At 36.5% G+C, this 19,377-nt stretch overlaps 1 protein-coding gene across 1 annotated transcript in view; it reads left to right on the forward strand.

Annotated features, from left to right (window-relative positions):
* Window positions 1–959: 959 nt before the first annotated feature.
* The window catches only part of LOC145786332 (low-density lipoprotein receptor-related protein 2-like), an 82,650-nt gene continuing 64,232 nt past the window's right edge, over window positions 960–19,377 (forward strand). The window contains exons 1-9 of the mRNA XM_082598007.1: window positions 960–1,182; window positions 13,161–13,277; window positions 14,387–14,503; window positions 14,990–15,109; window positions 15,523–15,633; window positions 15,974–16,093; window positions 16,437–16,553; window positions 18,429–18,569; window positions 19,198–19,314. Of these exons, the coding sequence (XP_082454133.1) occupies window positions 960–1,182; window positions 13,161–13,277; window positions 14,387–14,503; window positions 14,990–15,109; window positions 15,523–15,633; window positions 15,974–16,093; window positions 16,437–16,553; window positions 18,429–18,569; window positions 19,198–19,314 (1,183 nt within the window). The remainder of the gene's footprint in view (window positions 1,183–13,160; window positions 13,278–14,386; window positions 14,504–14,989; window positions 15,110–15,522; window positions 15,634–15,973; window positions 16,094–16,436; window positions 16,554–18,428; window positions 18,570–19,197; window positions 19,315–19,377) is intronic.

A 19,377-nucleotide genomic window follows, 5' to 3' on the forward strand; every position in this document is an offset into this window, starting at 1 on the left:
CATTACAGTATAGGCCTACGCAGCAAAAGTTACCGAACAAGAAAACAGATTGACTGAAACTTATTTTTTCTCATTTCTAGTGCTTCCTTTAGACAACAAATGGTTTTATATTTTTAAGAGTCAGCAAAAAGTGAAAAAAATACCTAATTTTTAGACAGTTTCAGTCAGACAGCCATGATTGCAAAAATGTGTCAACTCAGGCACGATCTCCAGGAAGCGAGGCCTTAACTTTTTCAACAACTATGTCATTCCACTAAGTAGAGTGTCTCGAATCATGTGATCTGTATAACTGACTTTCAGGCGGCAAGAACATTTAGTAGTGAATGCACATATATCCGCTTTTCCACGCTCACGAGCTGCAAAAGCGCGAAATTTTTCATTGCGCATTTGGTGCATAGCCATAAACTCTGTCCGTAACACACTTGTGGCGATAGGTATAACGGCCAGTTGTCGCATTGCAAGCAAAAGTTCATCCACAGGTTTACTCACTGTTTCAGCGTCAGCTTGGAGAAGGCTGTCCCCTAGGGCTTGGCCGGTGCATTGGAATAATTGGGCTGAAGCTGCTTCATCAGAAATTCTGCAACCTTCTTTGAACGCCGCCCATCTTCTGGTGAACACGTTCCATTCTCCCGGAGAAACTCCAATGTCTATAATAGGTCGAATAAGCTTCGGACCAAGGTTTTCGGTTGTCGAAACGTTGCCGCATGACAAATATGTAGTGAAAGTTGACGGGTCAGGCAGAATCACAAAACGGAATCGACGTTTCTTGCGAGTAATTCCACATACTAAAGCATGTGCCGATCCCACCCCTCCTCAACCAAACGTCATTGCTCACCCACAGATCCTCCCATCATCTTCTTTTGCCCAGCCTCCTGAAACGGACTACTGCCCTCCCCTCCCTCCACATTTCGAGATAGGCCCTAGCCCAGAAATTGGAGAATCACCGATGTTGCCTCTCGATGCAGATCACAGTTCGCCTGCACTCTCCTGAACCACACCAGCCTCAAGCCCAAAGCTTTGTGAGCCACAGCACTCACCTGACCCTCCAAAGCAGCCGATACCTTTTGGATTCAGTGGAACCAACCGAACCCACAAGTGGAGTCCGTCATATTGAAAAATCGCCTGTTCTGCGCCGTTCTACGCGGTCCCGACGGCCGGCATTGGATTCAGACGCATCCTCCGGTAAATGGGTAATCAAGGGTTCGAGCTCGTAAGTCTACAACTTCGCCTAACGAGCTGGGGTGATGCACAAATGCCTGCAGTTAGCATGCTTCCTTGATTACTTTTGCACTCCTTTTGTCACGTGTACTCCTCAGGCAGTACTCTGTTTTATTCGTATCATTTCATTCTACCAGCTCAGTGGCCGAGTGGTTTCGCCTTCGGCTCTGCTGTTGGTAGATCTGAGATCGATTCCAGGTCGGGTCAAACCGAAGACTTCAAAGCGGTACCGATTGTGTTCTATCCTACATAGCGCAGTGAGAATGAGTCGGATAATAATGTGATAACATGGTAAACCTGATTTAAATTAAAAATGAGCCCTGTCGCTAAACGACCTTAGCTCTTGTAGAGCGACAATAAATAAAAACCATAACATTATTATCATTTCATTCTGGCAGGCTAGTGAACAACAGCTTCTTTTGTTCTAGTTCTAGTGTTGAGTTTAACAATCTTACGTTGTGTATTTTGTTGCAGAAATTGCGATTCGATCATTTTTCTTTTGTTATTACATTTAAGAAAAATAACCGTCTTTGTTCAAATACCGCTAAGTCAGACTAAGTTACAAAAGTGAGTCAGGAATCATGGTTATAGTTGCTTAGAAGGATCCTAGTCGCTGTACTCAGCCATGCAATGTAACATAACGGCAAATCTATGTGTCCATGAAGCACTAGCCCCAAATGCGATTAGGCATTCTTCCAAAAATCAATTGCTTGTAATTCCCTAGATTTCTATGCGAGACGCAGGATTGCGCTAAAAGCCCGCGATATTTGTGCAGATCAAGTGGATTCTAACGCACGTGACGTCAGAGGGAGTGCTCGGGCGCTACAGTAGCACGTTTTTCGTGCTTATTATTAACAAAAAACCCTCAATGTTTTTTGCTTGTTTTTTTTGGCAAAAACATGCATGTTAAATAGGCCACAAATAAACTTGAAGAAGTCTTGGGTTGTAGGGCGAAATTCCTCTGAAAAGAGTTCAGCGTTTAAAGGAAATTGGAATGGGTTTGAAAAATAATCTTTCAATCATTATCTTCGATCTGCTATCGCAATAGGCCTAGTTCATAGTAAATATTTTTCCAGACGTTCAGAAAAATTGTGGGCTGCTGCCATAATGACTGCATTGACTCCTTCCTCTTCTTGTGAATATGGTGTTGAGGAACAGACCGCAGATCATATCATTAACGATTGCACTATCTTGAAACCACCTAACGGAGTGAAAGGTCTGCGTGTCTTGGATGATGAAGTCAAAGACTGGCTGCTCTCTAGTAGCCTTCCAGTGTAGTACTGGAACATCGTGAATCTGGGGTGGTAGACTAAAAGTGGATTCACGAAGTTGATTGATTAAATCTTTATCCTCGGACTGGGAAAGCTTCTTGCAGAGCTTAATCCTGGCAGTTTCGCATACTCGTAGAGGATTTGAATCACTGACGCAAGGATATAAAGTCCAGGGGTGGGCACAGTTGTTCAAAGAAAGAGCCGCTTGCGGATACACCATAAACACCAGCGAGCCGCAAAATCAGTTGACACAAAATAACACATCAGCGATAAAAACACAATGATTGCTTTTCCATATCAGTTTTGTACTTGACTCGCTAATCTCTGAAAATTTGGACGATAAGTTGCTAACGCTGAGCGAATTCTTCCAAGTGTTCATTTGTCAAGGTTGCACGATGTTTTGGTTTTACAAAGTTCATTGCAGAGAATAAAGATTCATAACAATAAGTCGTAGATAAGACAGAAATGAGTCGTACACTGGTCTTTTTGAGTTGTGGGTATTTATTCTCTGGAACATGTGGTAGAACTCAATGGTAGAGTGGCACTTACATTTTTTAGAACCACAGCTTCTTGCATGTCAGTCAGTTCCATGTCTACAGCGGACATGTTAATGGCGAAAGGTTGGCGAATTGGACAGCCTTCCCTGACTACATCGTTGAATGGATTGTTGAGAATGAGCGATCTTCTTGGCGTCAGCACTACCTGACTATAGGCTACTCACTATAGAACAGCGAGCATTGTGTTTCACTAAACATACCGGTGTAGCCTCCATACTAGCCATCAAGACTTTCCCCAAAAACATGTAGATGGGCCCAGCCTCATGGGCAAAACACGTGTCTATCGCTGAGTTCTTGCTACACTCGACTGCCGAGAAACACATGTTTTTGGGAAAAGTGTTGAATTTTTTTGCTATTTGTTTTTTAGGTTATGTGGCTGTGCTAACTACTGATGTATAGCCTACTACATGATTTTCCATTCAGACACGTTTTAAACCATTCAAGATTTTGCCACCTTTTCCCGTTCGTTAACGTGCTGGTAGGTCTATATCGATTTTTGTAGTTAGTATCTTTTTCGTCTCGCACGCGATAATGACGAAAAATAAAATGATGATGATGATGAACGGATTTACAAGGAATGCAATGCATGGCTTTAGCTCCTGTAAATTTGAAACGTTACAATTCTATTGTTTAACAATGGCTACAGTAAAAGAGAGACTCCTTTTTGATCTTTGTATTGTATTGGGCGCAAATTAGATTTTGAATAAAGTGTCACAAATTTTAATTTTTACCAACCGATTTTTGCGCCCTTATCAATGTGGCGCCCATGGCTCGTGCCATGCCTGCCATACCCTAGGTACGCCACTGCTTAGTTGACAGCGCGAGATAACATTTATGAAGTATAATCTTCCTTTTTTTGTAATATTACGATTCAATACAAGAGCCACAAAATTTATGTTGTCGAGCCGCATGCGGCTCGCGAGCCGCAGTTTGCCCACCGTTGATATAGACCCTCGGCCCCAGAGATTCACACCACGATAGTTACAGCATAGTTTATTGCAAGTATTTTATTGGTGGTTTCATCAATTTCTTGTTTTTCTTTAAAGGTTGCGGACCCTTAAAATCATCCTAGGTCCAAAAGCCCCTTGGACCCGCTAGCCTAGTCAATGCTACTGACTATCGCTGTCAAGAACACAGCTAGGTGTAATTAGATAGTAGCATTGTGTGGTAAAATTCAATTAAAGTTTCTATATGTTAATTGATTTCGTTGCCTTATCTGCCTGCCTGATGAATATTCTGGATAGTTTGGCTATCTGACTCCATTAGACTCTTTCCACACAATTGTTACTCAAATTATAATTTTGAAGTTCTCAGAATATGTTCATGTAATTTTGTAGGTGTAACGAAATGAATTTAAGAATTAGTATGTAGAGAAACAATATTGTAATTTAATACATTTTAAAAGTCCAATTATTAGCACACAAAATACGAAATTTATTTAACTTTCTTTTTCTATGTATCTAGTCTATCCTTCTAAGTTCTAAAGACCAAATGCGAGCACTTTTATGGTCCGCTCTCTTGTATTTATCTCGGGATCAGCAGTTACATGAAAAGTTACAGAATCTTGAAGAAGTGAAAGAAAAATTTATTTCAAGTATTAATGGATTGCTGCAATAGCAAGATATGTGTGATTGTGATCCAACAGTACCATACCGAGGAACGACTCCAAAGCGTGCATTTCCTGTTTCGGTTTACACTGTTCACAGTATTCGCCATGCAATAAGACTAAGAGCTACAAGTTACGCCACAGTCACTATATAGGTCAACTTTTATTGCAAAAGAATTCGCAAAATTTTCCAAAAATTTTATACGTAGGCTATATAAATTGTACAAAACCGGAAGTTATATAACAGTTTTACATTCGCTTTAATAATTCAGTACAGCAAGCAAATAACAATTTTTGTTTGAAGTTTTACAATGGGTTGAAATAATAAACCACACAATAATGCCCATTATAAGCACAATATGAACACAGTTGTAAAATACAATTAAAATTTCTCATTCTCATGCGGTTTCAAAAGCCATTACATTTTCACCGCTTCAGTACTTAATGTTTGCTTAACTCACTGGTGATAAATTTAACGCTTGCACAATGCGTATCAGGCAATAAATGACTCGTAAACGCTAAAATTCTTGTTTTTTTAATCTCTGCATCAAAACTAACCGTGAAAATGAGATTGGAATGATAAAGTCTTTTGAACGGTTTATTTGTTATTTTTGACAACTTTGCATGCATTCTTGTCACCTATTGTATCCAAAAAAGCTGTTAACTGCGGGAAGAATGCCTCTTTTTTTATAACACGCATTTGTTGTCAATTTGAAATCAAACTTTTGAAGAGTAGGGCATTGTTCAACCTTCTTTCATGTTAAACTGACGCAATACCATAGAAACATACATTTTTTTGATTATGAAAGATGACTTGCGTTATTTGCTTTAAAGTGAATATAAATCATTTTAAATATTATTGATGAAGTAGTTGAGAGAACTCAGCCGAAGCTAAGTGTAGGAATTAGCCTGTCATTATGTGAAATCGTACTTTCTACCATAGAAGCTGTATAGACCTTAATCCCTTTGGTGTTCAGTTACACTTTTGAACAGGTTTCAAAGATTGTTTAATAGCACATTGGAATAAACTAAATAAGCATTGTGGCATTGTGGCTTAAATTATCTTTTGGTGATATAAATGGAATCTAATTCTAAAGTATTAATTTTTTTTATATACGTTACTTATTTTTCTTCACGTCAGCCATAAAGACACCGAACCGAGTTTGATCAACTTGAATCATACAAAGCACCCTCATCATACTTTGACTGTCTGCTGAAGTTCTCGACAGCTAAGAATAGAGAAACATGGTGAAGCACAGGCAACCCGCTTTATACCACAAAGCTTTTTTATCTGCTGTGATAAACGCCAAAAATCTGAGTAAAAGGTCTCTGCCCAGACAGCAACATCCACCATTTTTACGTGTAAAATGAATCAATGTAAAATGATGGATTTTGCTGTGTGGGTAAAGAGGTTCATTGGAGCCATATTGATTAACTCCTTCTTTATTAAGCAATAATTTGAATGATTTGCATCATAACAATGTAACTTACTCTAAGAGTAATACAAATGACATCCCAAAAGATTGGAAAACATTATTAATGTTTCAATAAATTGAAAAAGAATAATTCGTCTTCTTTGCTGAGGGTAGCTGGAAATAACCTAATTCTTTTGATTGCGTACTGACTTGAGTTGAGTTGACTCCAGTCAGACGTCAATATTTTCTTCTGTGAAAAATTTTCACCCAAAACGCCATTATTTTAAAAACAATATTTAAACTTTAATTAAAGAAAACTAAGTTCAAAGTGATCATGGTTTCTTCAATAGTGTTGTCTACATTTACTGCGCATAAAACATTTAATAAACTCAATCAGTAATTACCAACAGCGACGATCATACGCATGTTATTTAAATGATGTTATTTTTTCCAAGGCGCCAGTCCTGCAGACGAATTAATCCAATGTTTCTTTGTTTATCGTCCATTCTTTCTATCAGTCAGTAAAAGAAGACTTAATGAGGGAGGGATTGCGTTTGGGAAAAGGGAAGCAAAAAATACTTCTCTTTACTTTTGCTCTAGACAAAAAATATCAGTAGGCTATGTTTTCTGCGTGTATGAACTTGTTTATATTTTTGCAGTTGCAAATGTAGAAAAACAACGTACACAAGATGACGCTAAAACTTAATTGCAAATTAGTAGGCCTAATGTTGTAAAAACCCCAGACATAGTTTCAGTATCTGCTAGCATAACAATTTATTTTATTAGTCAGTAAGTAAGAAATTCAGATAAGACGAATCCAAAGAAATTACCAGTAATATTTGATATAAGAAAACTACCGCTTACTATCGTGTAAGCGGGAGAAAACTTTTTCTCAACATTGAGAAAATTCCAAGTTTGACTAGTGAGATTGCTAGTTAAATACTAAGAAATATAAAACATCATCTGTAACTGTATTATAAATGCGCTGCGCCCATATATGCTTTTTCAATGCGTCACGAGTTAGTTTGACAGCGGTCAAATGGACTCCCTGCTGAGTTTGATAACCTTGAATGATGCAAAACACCTTCATCATACTTTGGCTGGCTACTGACAATTTCTACAGCTGAACGTGCAAAAACATAACCAAACTTGTTCTTTTTATAGCATAAAACTTCTTTACCGGCTACAAGCAACATCTGGCATCCAAGGCCTACAATTCGTCTCATTTACTGAGGTGGTCAATAACTTTCATTACTTGTAACAAGTCAACGAAACTACTGTAAACAGTGGAAGTAAAACCGATGATACGCCAAAAGATTGATAATGACATTGAAACAGAAGTTTTTGAATAAATTGAAACATACTAAGTTATTTTCATCACCAATGAAGGTGCAATTCATAACCGATCAAGAACAGTATCATACGGCTTCTGCAAATTCGTACAGCATGTCTAGAAAATGCACAAATGCACAGCTTATTGTGTTCTTTGGCGATTCATCATCGGTTTTGAGAATTACAATGTCATCTTTGCTTGCTCTTCTGTGAGTTTTCAACAAAATCTCTGTAACAGTGTCCTACAGTTGAAGGGAGGAATGATTTGAAGAGGCACGTGAGTGTTTAAAGTTTAAACAAGTAAAGTAGGCTACCACAATGTGATGTAAAATCATAACCAAGACCGCCATTTATACAGTAGCCTACGCATTATACACTTGTCTTGCCATGCGTCTGGCAGTGACACTATTTATTTATTTATTTATAGGCTAATGCTTTATTTTTTAGAACATGACTGTTTGGAGAGCCACCGTATGCAAGAACTAGTTAGGTCATTGTCCAAACTAAAGCTACAGATATTGATGTTTGGTAGGAAACAAAACACTATTTTTCTAAATTTGAGTCTCAACCTGAAAATAATAGGCAACAGTCATATGTCTCTCTCATAGCTAACGAAGCTACGTGTAACCTAAAAATACAATATCCACAACTAAACTTTAAAAAAAAACTTTGATAATGTGGCATTGTAGCATAAAAAATTGACATTTCAAATAAACATTTTAAATGTTGTTACAAATGTAACTAGCCTACTACAAATAGAATTCAAAACTAACGGCTGCTGTGTAAGTGTGCATGGAAATCGTCGATTATGAAGACTAACCTATTCATTACTTTCATTACAAACTGTTATAAAACGTCCCGTTTATTAATGGTTCATTTAAACATTGAATTTCGGCGTTGGTAAGATTAACCGGCTAGCTACTAATGACATGTGATATTTGTTTTTTTAAGTGTGGTAAATGCTAATGCATCATCATTGGCATCATCGCTTCGTAGTGTATACAACAGAAACCATTAATGTAAATAAGCTTTTCAAACGCTTGAGAAAGTCTAGATGTGTAGAGGAAAATGATATTGTACTTTAGATTGGTTTCATTTGCGTATGATTCTTGCGATACGCTACCGGTCAACCTTATACGCTACCTTGCGATACCTGTCAACGCTACTGCTTGTATCAAATACAGTATGATTTTACGTCATCACGAATCGCTGTGATAGCATCCGTAACTAAATAACTTGTTGCCGGAATTAAAAGTAGGCTGACACAATCAAGCTTGTGCAACAAATTTAAAATTCTTTATTTGTTTTGAGTTGCACTTTCAATCAATCAAAACATTACAAAAGCATAGAAGCAAAAGTAGTTTCAATTCATTCAGAACGAAAGTGAAGCACTTGCCAACACTTTTTGCAAACTTAAGAAAACTTTACGCATCTTGACCACTTAAAATCCTGTCAGGTATTTCCTGCCGCTCCAATTATTTTAGAAGATAAGGAAATGGCCCTTATGTGAATCGAAGACAGTCAGTTTAGAATTTTAATTGTTCTCAATTGGGAAAAGAATTTTTAGCAACAACCTAGTCATAAGAAATTTTCAGTTGCTCTCTAAATCAGCTTCTTAATATAGAAAAATAAATCGCAAACAGGCTAAACAACATATATATTAACATTTGCTAGTGCTGGTGTGTCATCCATCACCAAATATTTTGTGCTCATAAAGTTGTTGACTGAAGGAAGCAAAAGTAATGAACCACAAAAAAAGTTGAAAAATTATGATTGTTTTTTGTTTAGTTTGTTTAATGCGGACTAACTCATATCTGAGAAGACAGTATAATGCATCATTACAATTCATATTTTCTCGAAACTTTGGATGTCAGCAAGAAAGACCGTTCTGCAAAGTAAAAAAATACGTTAGTTCGAAGAGTGTGTTTGGAATAATGACGATAATTTCTATGCAAACAAACTCACTACAATGAATGCACTTAAATATTCAGCAAGCAGCAAGTAATTAAGCAATAGTCTATTTTTTTTCTCTCAGAAAAAGGTAGGTTGTAAGAGAACAAGTAGGCTAAACATGACCTCAAAAACTAGTAGAAAAATATGAAATCAAAACATTTCTTCTGTGCACTCGCGCTTTTTTGCTTAGCACTTTGAGCATTTTGACATATTTAACATTGCAATTCATCACATAGATTGCAAGTTTTGGAAAAAACATCACTAGTTCTTGCTAAACATGAAGCCAGCTGTTTTGGAATTAAAAATGTTGAATATTTTTTAAGCATTATTTGAAAATGAACATTTTCTGTTAAAACGTTTACACTATGTTTGAAGCGCAATTTCAGACCAACACGCTGACAGGCAAACATTCAAAGATCCGATTCAAATAGAACAAATTTGCTTATCAGCTTAAATGACCGATCAAAAGCGGAGAGCCAAACATAGATCCGCTTTGCTGGTCAGATTATAGAGGTTCTCATATTAAAGTAGGCTACAATAGCTATTTAAAAGTTTCTTAACGTAGAAACAACACCACAATTGACAGAGTAATCTTTTAACAGGCTGTACTTCTTAGTTCTTGTTTAGTATTTGTTTAGTGCTGACAAAGAACTACGAAGTCTATGAAGCTGCTGCCAGCAATATGCTTTCTGCTTGTCTCCTGCTCCATTAGCATCATCGATGCGCAAGGTAAGATATTTTAAAAAGCGGTTTGTTTTTAACTTGCTTGCAAAGTAACTTTTTCCAATTTTAGACGTAGGCCTACTTTGTAAAAAATATCTTAATAAAAGTACGAAGGTCAATTGTAACAGCTAAAACTGGAGTCAGTTTAAATAGGTCAATCTTTGAAGTAGTGTGAAAGTAAGCCAGTTAGTTTTAACTTACAGTTATTGTTGAAAAGATTATATTAAAAGACATTGATTTTTTGTTTTATTTTGGCTATATTAAGCAACTGAAAAATGCTTTCACTGCAATGTCTTTAATTTGTACTCTGTTATCGACTGATGGTCAGATAGAATACAATCTGTGGGAGTAGGATCAATTTCAAGCTTTAACCTTACGACTTAGTTAAACCAGGAAGGTTATTTTTTCTAATTAATGTAAAAAAATTAACGAATGTCTAAATCTTAAGGTTTTGGAGAATTACAGTACTTGTTTTGGCTTGTAATGAAAAGAATAACCACAACAACACTTTGGAAAAAAAGTATGTCCCTTTCAGACAATCTAAAAATACAAACTGTATATTGTTCCGCTTGAATGAGTTTGATATAATCGTCACGATACGCCCCAATCATTTGCGGTTAAAAAAACTAAATTTCTGTAGTTTGCCTTTGCGAATTCAGTTGAAGGTAAAAACTGTTTATATATTTTGTAGCTAAGCCTTGTACATAGGCAAAGTACATAACATGTAAACTGTCGTGACGTGTTTAAAACAAGGTCATGAAAAGTCATGTCCCAAATTTTTTGTAGGCCTACAATAGCTCTGTTATTTGATGTACATTAACAATAAAACTACAGTACCTACATTAGATAATGTTCTTCACATCCGTTCTTACAATGTATTTGAGTTATTAGTGTAGCCTGCATTGCATTCGTGAAAACAAAAACACTGATGTTATAAAAGATTTTGACAAACCGAACATTTAATTTTCCAGTAATTGTCACGTCACATCCAAAGCAGACCTGTGCTTTTCCCAGTGTTACCAGTACGAAATATTTCCCCCCCATTTGAAGGCTGTTGCAAAATTAAATTAAGATTGGTAAAATTTAGCATTCCTTGTAAAGTATATCATGTTAGCTTTCGTCCTTGAAATGTGCACATTTTTTTTTGTATTATAATTTGGAAGCACACCTCTGTGAGTTGACAGTTAGGAAAATATTTAAAGCATTGGAACTTTTCTTAACGGTGTTGGGAAATTTACTGGTGAATGTCTGGCAACCTTGGTTTCTACTACCGTTTTCGGTTTAATAACTTGTTCAAGCGAGATTGCGGTTTGTCTGTGCAGCTTTGAACTTCGTCAAATTAAACAAGGAGTTTGACTTTTTTCTTGTGTACCAAATAACGCAATGTAAAGAACAAAACAAAACGTTGGTAGGCTAAAGTGGTAATCAAACGAAATGTAAGAACGATGAAATATAGGTTAATGTGCCTACAGAGTACACAGTATAGATGTACAATAGACTTGTAGAGTGTATAAAGTACAGAAAATGAAACCATATTTGACATTAATACACAACAACATGACTGACATGGAAACGAAATGTACAAAATTGAATGTTTTTGGTTTCGAGATATTGAAAAATTAAATCAGGAAACAGCGTTTTATTGAAAAATAGTAGAAAGGTTTTTGGACAAGATTTTTTCTAACGTTTACACGTTTAACGTTATTAGTGTAGACCAGTGCTCTTCAACAGGGATACCTATGATCCAGGGGCGTGTTAACCACTCCGTACCCCCCAGTTAGCGAAAGAGCCATGGCTGATTAGGGGGCTGTTCCAGACAATTGTTCACCTAATCAAACGTCATATAAAAACCGTTCAAGTCTACTGAATATTACGTCATGGAAGTTGCTAGAAAATGTGCCAAAATTGCACCATCGTTCATGGACTTGTGTCAAACCTGTTTAAACCTGTTTCAGTTTGAAACCTGTTTAAACATGAAATATTGCATCAGCCTCTGGAGCAGGTGTTGGGATGACTTCATAATTGTCTTGCATTATTGCGTCACAGTACTGCATACGTGAATTTGAGATATTGATATCTATTCTGGTCATTCGTGAAATGGTTGCTTGAGAGTTAGTCGCACATTTAACTGTTTGCTTAGTGCTTGACAGCTGGACAAAAATTCCGTCTTTATCTAAGTAGTTTGTATTGTAGTGACAGTTTTTAGAGGTGTACGCGTTGCATCCCGATTTCGATAGCCGCGGGCTAATTTTACAGGAATACACTTTTTGAAAAGACGTTTCGAAGGAGTGTTTCTTTTTCGGTCATTATATACAGACGAACGGATTCGGGAATCTTACGTTACAATTTTCCCACAAAGAGATTATGGTTTACCGCTGTGACCAGGGGCCACTCATTTTAGTGCGTCTAATTTTTTAACTGTTTAAAAAATAAAAAAGATTACTACAGAAGCTCGATGATAATCAATAGCTTAAAATGCAAGGCCGTATTTACTGGTTTCCAAACCTCCGACTGGAGGCTACCTCTACTTAGGGGCCCACTCATATAGTTCGTACAGTGTTTATCGGCTTGTAATTTCACCTTATTTTGCATTATAAAATTTTCTCGCTCGCTTTGCTCTTTCAACCACCTTTTATTCACATCGGCGATATTGGGCAAGCATATAGGGTTTAAGGCAGTGAAAAGTTTTTGTGTCCAAAATACTAACAAAATGATGCAATATTCCGAAGTAAACACTGCTCATTGTAATAGCTTAGGTAATTAATTATTAAATTGATTAATTTCAATGTGAATCGAGATAGGTTATGAAGTGAAAATGCTATTGGTGAAAGTGGAGACTCATCAGGTAAATTTTTGAAGTTCTAGCCTGCTGATAGACTACAACACACTAGCCTATACATACAAACTTTCACAAAATAAATTATTGAAATCCTTCTGCGGTTTTTGGAAATGGTAGGCTAACTTAAATTTTAAACCAAGGGTCTCAAACAGGCAGCCCGCGAGGCATTTTTACACTTTGAAATAATTAACAATTAGCCTACATATTTATCATTAGACTGTTCTAAATACTCGTTTTATGTTAAAGGGTGTCCTGGTGAGTTTGAATGTGCTAATGGCAGGTGCATACCCTCGAGCTGGAGGTGTGACGGAGTGACTGACTGCCAAGGAGAAACTCACCCAGGATCAGACGAAAAAGATTGTCGTGAGTAGTTGTGACTGTTACAATAACGCTAAAAACCACCTTTCCAAGCAGCAAACTCGTCCTTTTTTACATTGCTTTATCTATGTAAAACTTATTGATTTGCTGGCTTGGTTAGGCCAAAAGTATGGCATCATAGTTGGTCACAGCGGTGAACCATAATCTCTTCGTGGGAAAATTGTAACATAAGATTCCGGATCTGTTCGTCTGTATGTAATGACCGAAAGAAACACTCTTCTGGAAACGTCTATTCGAGAATTGTATTTCTGTAAAAATAGCCTCAAAGCTGTCGAAAATGGGGTGCAACGCGATACACCACTAAAAACTTGTCACTACAATACAAACTACTTAGATAAAAGACGGAAATTTTGTCCAGTTGGCAAGCGCTTAGCAAAACAGTTAAATTTTATGCGGCCAACTTGTTCAAGCAACAATTTTAAAATGACGAGAATAAATTACGATATTTCAAACGCACGTAAGCAGTTACTGTGACGTAATAATCCATAGGCAATGATAAGATATTCAAGCAACTGTTCAAGTTTGGCTCACACCTGCTCAAGCCCGGCCAACACCTGTTCAAGTAATTAAAGATTTAACGGTGATGTAATGTTATGCTGCAGCTGCAAACGGTTGTGCAGTTCAAGATTTAACGATGATGTAATGTTATGCTGTTTTCTAGCAACAGTCCATGACGTAAGACGTCAGGTTTTGTAGACAACGGTTCTATGTGAAGTTTGATATGAAAATTGTCCGTAACAATAGTAAGCTAAATTGACGAACATTAAACAAGTGCTGCATTTAAGATAGTTACAGCAATATTTATTGCCCCAAATTATAAGCTTTTCTAACTGAATTAGCACTGTTCTTAAATATCAACCCATTGTGAATAATAATTATATCGCTTTATGAAAACACCAATAAACGTGAAAAAATGCCAATTTAAATAAAAGCATAATTTTCTTGAATTTATGGATTGTTTGCTTTGTGTTGAATCGGTTTTTGCGACATTTTAAAAAACTGCAGGTCATTGCTGAGAACACAAAATATAAGCTTTTAAATATTCTAGAGTTGTTTTGCATGCAAGATAACCAGTTAAATCCGGTTTGTTCTAGCTGCTGCTACTTGCGCATTGGATGAGTTCAAGTGCAATGATGGGAAATGCATCCTTGGTGGGTTTCGTTGTGACGGCGACGAAGATTGTTCCAACGGGGAAGACGAACAAGCTTGCCGTAAGACAAATTGAGTTTATGGTTTGGTGGTCCTGGTCGACTGATCGTGCAAATCAGGCTTGTACAGCCCGCTTCACAAATCAAACAGCTTTTCATACGTGCTTTAATACTGTTTAAGATTTTGTCATCTTTCCCTTATAATCCTAGGCCTATATGCGATATCGAAAAGCATATTGGAGCTAGTACTTTTTTCTTATTTATGAAAAAGACAAAAATAAAAGAATGTAATCATATTGCAACAAAAACTTTTCAATTTTTTTTCTATCCCGATGTCTTCTTCAAAATACTGTTTTGTTCAGATTAAATCTATGCTTAATCACCTGATTAAATTTGATTTTGTATTGTCGATAGATGTGTTTTCTGGCAAAAATTCTCCGTCTTGCTACAAGAAGAACTATCTTTAGCAAGACATGTATAAATTTAAAAAATAGAGCTTGTGAAGTTTTTAAAAAAGCTGGTCTTAATATTTGTTTTCTTTTTTTCAAGCTGGAACCAGTTGTGATGCTGGCGAGTTTACTTGCTCGAATAACTTTTGCATTCCCTCTGAATTTCGATGTGATCACGTGAACGATTGCTCCGACTCGTCAGACGAGGGATCCGATTGCGGTACGATAAGCGTTTTGTATTGTAGGGGTTACAGGACGTTACACTGGTCCCTAAAAGCTCTTTATTATTAGGACAAATTTGTGGCATTTTGCATAACGTAGATTAGTGTGTAACTTTGTACTGTTTATTGCATAAATATGATTTGTCGTGGGCTTAAAATTTTAGAAAGGATATAAACCAGGATTTGTATTCTTCAAGTAAACAGGTTTTTTTGGTTGGCAAGTCTTTACGAGTAGGCAATTTTATACAAAAGTTAACCTCGATCTTTATTCTTCTACAGGTATTTTTTTTCTTTATCAATGTTGTTTAGAATATGTTGCACTATTGAGCGCGTAGAACCAGCAATTACGACACTTGGAGGAGTTTTAATGACGATTATTCTAACGAATACAGCTTTTGTTTTTGCACCGCAGCATACGAGACTTGTTCAGACCAGAAGTGCGGTAATGGAGCTTGCTACACCACGGCTCAAAGATGTGACGGGCAGTTTAATTGTAGAGATGAGACCGACGAATTCAACTGCAGTAAGCGGCTTCTTTTTATGCTGTGTAGTTTATGTAATATAAATATGTAAGTTGCAAAGCAGAAATGCTTTAATGCTATTGTCAATTTTGTGGCATGTTTGCAGAAGTGTTGATATCACACATGACTTTTAACTCTGACTTTGTTAGTTTGCTTTTTTATATGCAGAACAAAAACCTACCGCAGCCTGTTGATTTTTTTTATATTAATTTTACTAGACTTTGTTTGCTCCACAAAAGCCAATTCTTCAATTTGTTTCATCCTTTACTTTTTAAATTGTTTGTCAAACACGTTGAAATTAAAACGAAATGAAATTATTTAAGGTTTACCTTTTTTTTTCAGCCTCTATTAAATGCCCGACCGGACAGTTCCAATGCGACAATGGAAAGTGCATTCCTCAAAGTTTTGTTTGCGACGTTTGGAACAATTGTGGTGATAGAAGCGATGAGCCGGACACTTGTGGTGATGAATTAGGAAAAGCTTAACTCCTTTTTGCTTTATTCTAACTTTTAGTACGAAATTGGAATTCTAAGGCTCAACCAATCACAGTTGAGCAAAATAAAACCAAGATAAAAATACTTCGAAACAAAATTTCGTTGAACAGTTTTGTTTGAAAGATTTGTCACGAGATAAAATCGCCTCGTATAGCACATAATTCGTTTCCATCGTTAAGGTTTGCACCAATGCTGTCTAACTATCAAACCAATTCAGAGTTTTCTTTTTTCTTACGATGAGCTGAAGTGTTGATATTGAATAAATTAGCAGACAATATTTCTTAATCTATATACTGTATTTTCCCTCATAGTCTACCCATCCTGTCCTGGCAACACGCTGACATGTGACAATGGGGTTTGTGTCAATCAAGATTTCGTGTGTGACGGTACCGACAACTGTGGCGATGGTACCGATGAAAAGAATTGCAGTGAGTACGAGGTTTTGGTTTTCACCGCACGTTCAGCTTAAATTAAAACTGAAAATTAAATTTAAAATGTTGAAAATTAAAACAAATAGAAGCTGTTTTTTTGACCAAGTGTTCACTTACCACTTTTTGAGTTTAATACAAAAACTTATTTGTAAGGTTACTATAGAAAGACCTTTAGCTTGATTTGAGCATGTTTACATGATTTACAGTAAAATAAAAGACCCTTTCATGAAACGTTTGTTTATCAGTTTTGATGGCGTTCAATTTAAACAAGACTAAATTAATGGAGTAGACAGGGGTCACCAAATGGCGGCTCGCCACGCTGTAGCCTATCGCTGCGGCCCGCGGAAGGTATCAGCGCACAAGTATAACCAAAAATACTTTTCTTGAGGAGTCAATGAGCATGAAGGCAAAAAATACTTTCCGGGAAGCATATTTTCGCTTTGCATACGATTCCACCGACCGACCATTCGGATTGTAGTTCTAGGCGGGGTCGCTTAAAGTTATTCCAATGCGATCCAGGCACATTGTCACAGTGGTTGATTAAAACGTCTGTTTTCGAATTCCGAAGTTGTCTGTGAGCATAGGGTTGCTTATTTTAAGTTTGTAAGTGTCATGTAAACACTAGTGTGCGTTTCACCGTTATTGTGTTTTTCGAGCAGTGTTCCTGTTAAGCAAGTTTTTGTTAGCAAAATAGGCCGGTATGCCAACTCAATTTATAATAAATTGGCAAAATATTTTATATAAATTTAAACACATTTTCTGGTTGTATCAAGAAAATTAAATATCTTCTGACAGGTGTTGGTTGTATTACTTCTGATTGTATTATGGTTGTATTTTCATAAGACAACTTCTGGTTGTATTATGAGAAAATATTTAGTTTGGTACTGCAAAATGTTGTTAATCAACAATTCTTGTCATGCTGATAAGCACCTCAAGTGACAGTTGTCTAATAATCAAGAAATACGGTTCTATAGATTCTCACAAAAAGATGAAAAACCAACTCATTGCTTTTTTAGAGGGAACACCGTTCATGAGTTACGATAGAAACGTTTTTTCGGTGATTTCTACAAGCGTTTGTTTCATGGTGCCAAGTTTCTTTCTCCCTGTTATTGAAGCCTATTTTTCGCTGATATGTTAGCAGCATAACAGGTCACTGTTGTTGCCTGTATTGCGATGTGTCAAACATTTCTTTGGTTACTGAAACTGTTAATTGCAAGGTATCTTTTGTGAAGCGAAGTGACAACATCACTCTTGCTTGGCCATGAATATTCCAATGAAACCGTTCGCCTCGCTACAAGTGCGCAAAACAAGTGGCCTCGTTTATTAGACATTGTTAAAGAAGTCAAAAGTGTTGTTAAAGGAGCTTGGTCTGGCAGTAGCGTTGTTCGACTAACTTTGTTGCTGCGATATTCTAAGATAAATCGTAACAACATGTAACGCTGAATACTGGGTACGAAATGCGTTCTTTTCTAGCATAAGAGTCAACCTATTTAAAATTTTATTAGTGCGGCCGGCCACAGCTCTCCTAAGTGCCAAAGTGGCCCGCATTCAAAAAAGGTTGGTGACCCCTGGAGTAGAGAGTTTAAATTGTGTGGTTGTAAATGAAGATGGCTGTAGGAGTAGGCCTATATTTCTTATCCTTGTATTGTTTTCAATTTCCAAGGTACGCACTTATAAGCGATGTTTAAAAAATTTTATTTGCCAACTGCACTCATGCTGAAAATTAAGCTATAGTTGCTAAATGTGGCCTTTTACGGAGCAAAGTAAACAATAACAAATTTCAAAAAGCAAGCGGAAGCTTCTGATTCTAGTTTCGTTTTCTAATTACCCTCATTTTGTGGAATTAAATTAAATGTTTGTTTTTTACACAAGACTACGACAAGACTTGCTTGAACAACCAATGGAAATGCTCAAACAGCAGTCAGTGTATCAACATCACGCAATTATGCGATGGGTCGCCCGACTGCGAACACGGTGAAGACGAGACAAAAGAAGGGACGCTGAAAATTTGCTGTAGGACCTGTTTCTTGCTTTTTTGAGATTTTATTACTTTTCTGAAGTTATGTAGGCTAGGCTGTCAAAAAGGATAAGTTATAATCAGAAAACAAGGATAAAACTGGTTCAACGTGCTATTGGTTGCATTGTAAGTTACGATTTTTGAATGTTCAAACAACAATACATACATAATTTTAAAATTGTTATTGAGACTTTAATTACCATATTGTAAGCCAAAAATGTATCAGTTTTGGAATATTGTATTTTACTTTTCTCGTCAAGTCTTACAAAGCTTACAGAGTTTCCATTTTTTAACTTTTTCTCGCTTAATATCAGCTTAACAGAAATTGCAATTTTAATTACGCCTTCATTCGAATTGCAGTGATGTAATTATTCTTCATGTGATTGATATTGTTTTTAAAACTTTATATCAATTTGCCATGTCTGCAAGACTGCAACTAAGTTTTTTTTTTAATACAGCTTTATTTTTTTAGAAAAGAAAAATAATGGCTTTTACACCGTGCAAGCCATATGCGAAAACTTCTGACTTTTTAAAATGCTTTCAACTTATAAACAACAATAAAACTTATTTTAGCCACACTGTCAACACCGTAGCGACTTACAAAGATTTTAACTCTTCTTTCAGCATCAACAAACTGCGGAGTACTTAGCTGCGACTTTAGATGTCGGTCAACCCCTTTTGGCGGGATTTGTTACTGTGACGTAGGTCTGCAAGTGGCCGATGATGGAGTTTCTTGTGAAGGTGGGTTTATTCACATTTTGTAATGTTATGTAATGTAATACTGTTGTTTTGCATTTATCAAAT

Source organism: Aplidium turbinatum, chromosome 1 (assembly GCF_918807975.1).
Source record: "Aplidium turbinatum chromosome 1, kaAplTurb1.1, whole genome shotgun sequence".
Taxonomy (NCBI): Eukaryota; Metazoa; Chordata; class Ascidiacea; order Aplousobranchia; family Polyclinidae; genus Aplidium; species Aplidium turbinatum.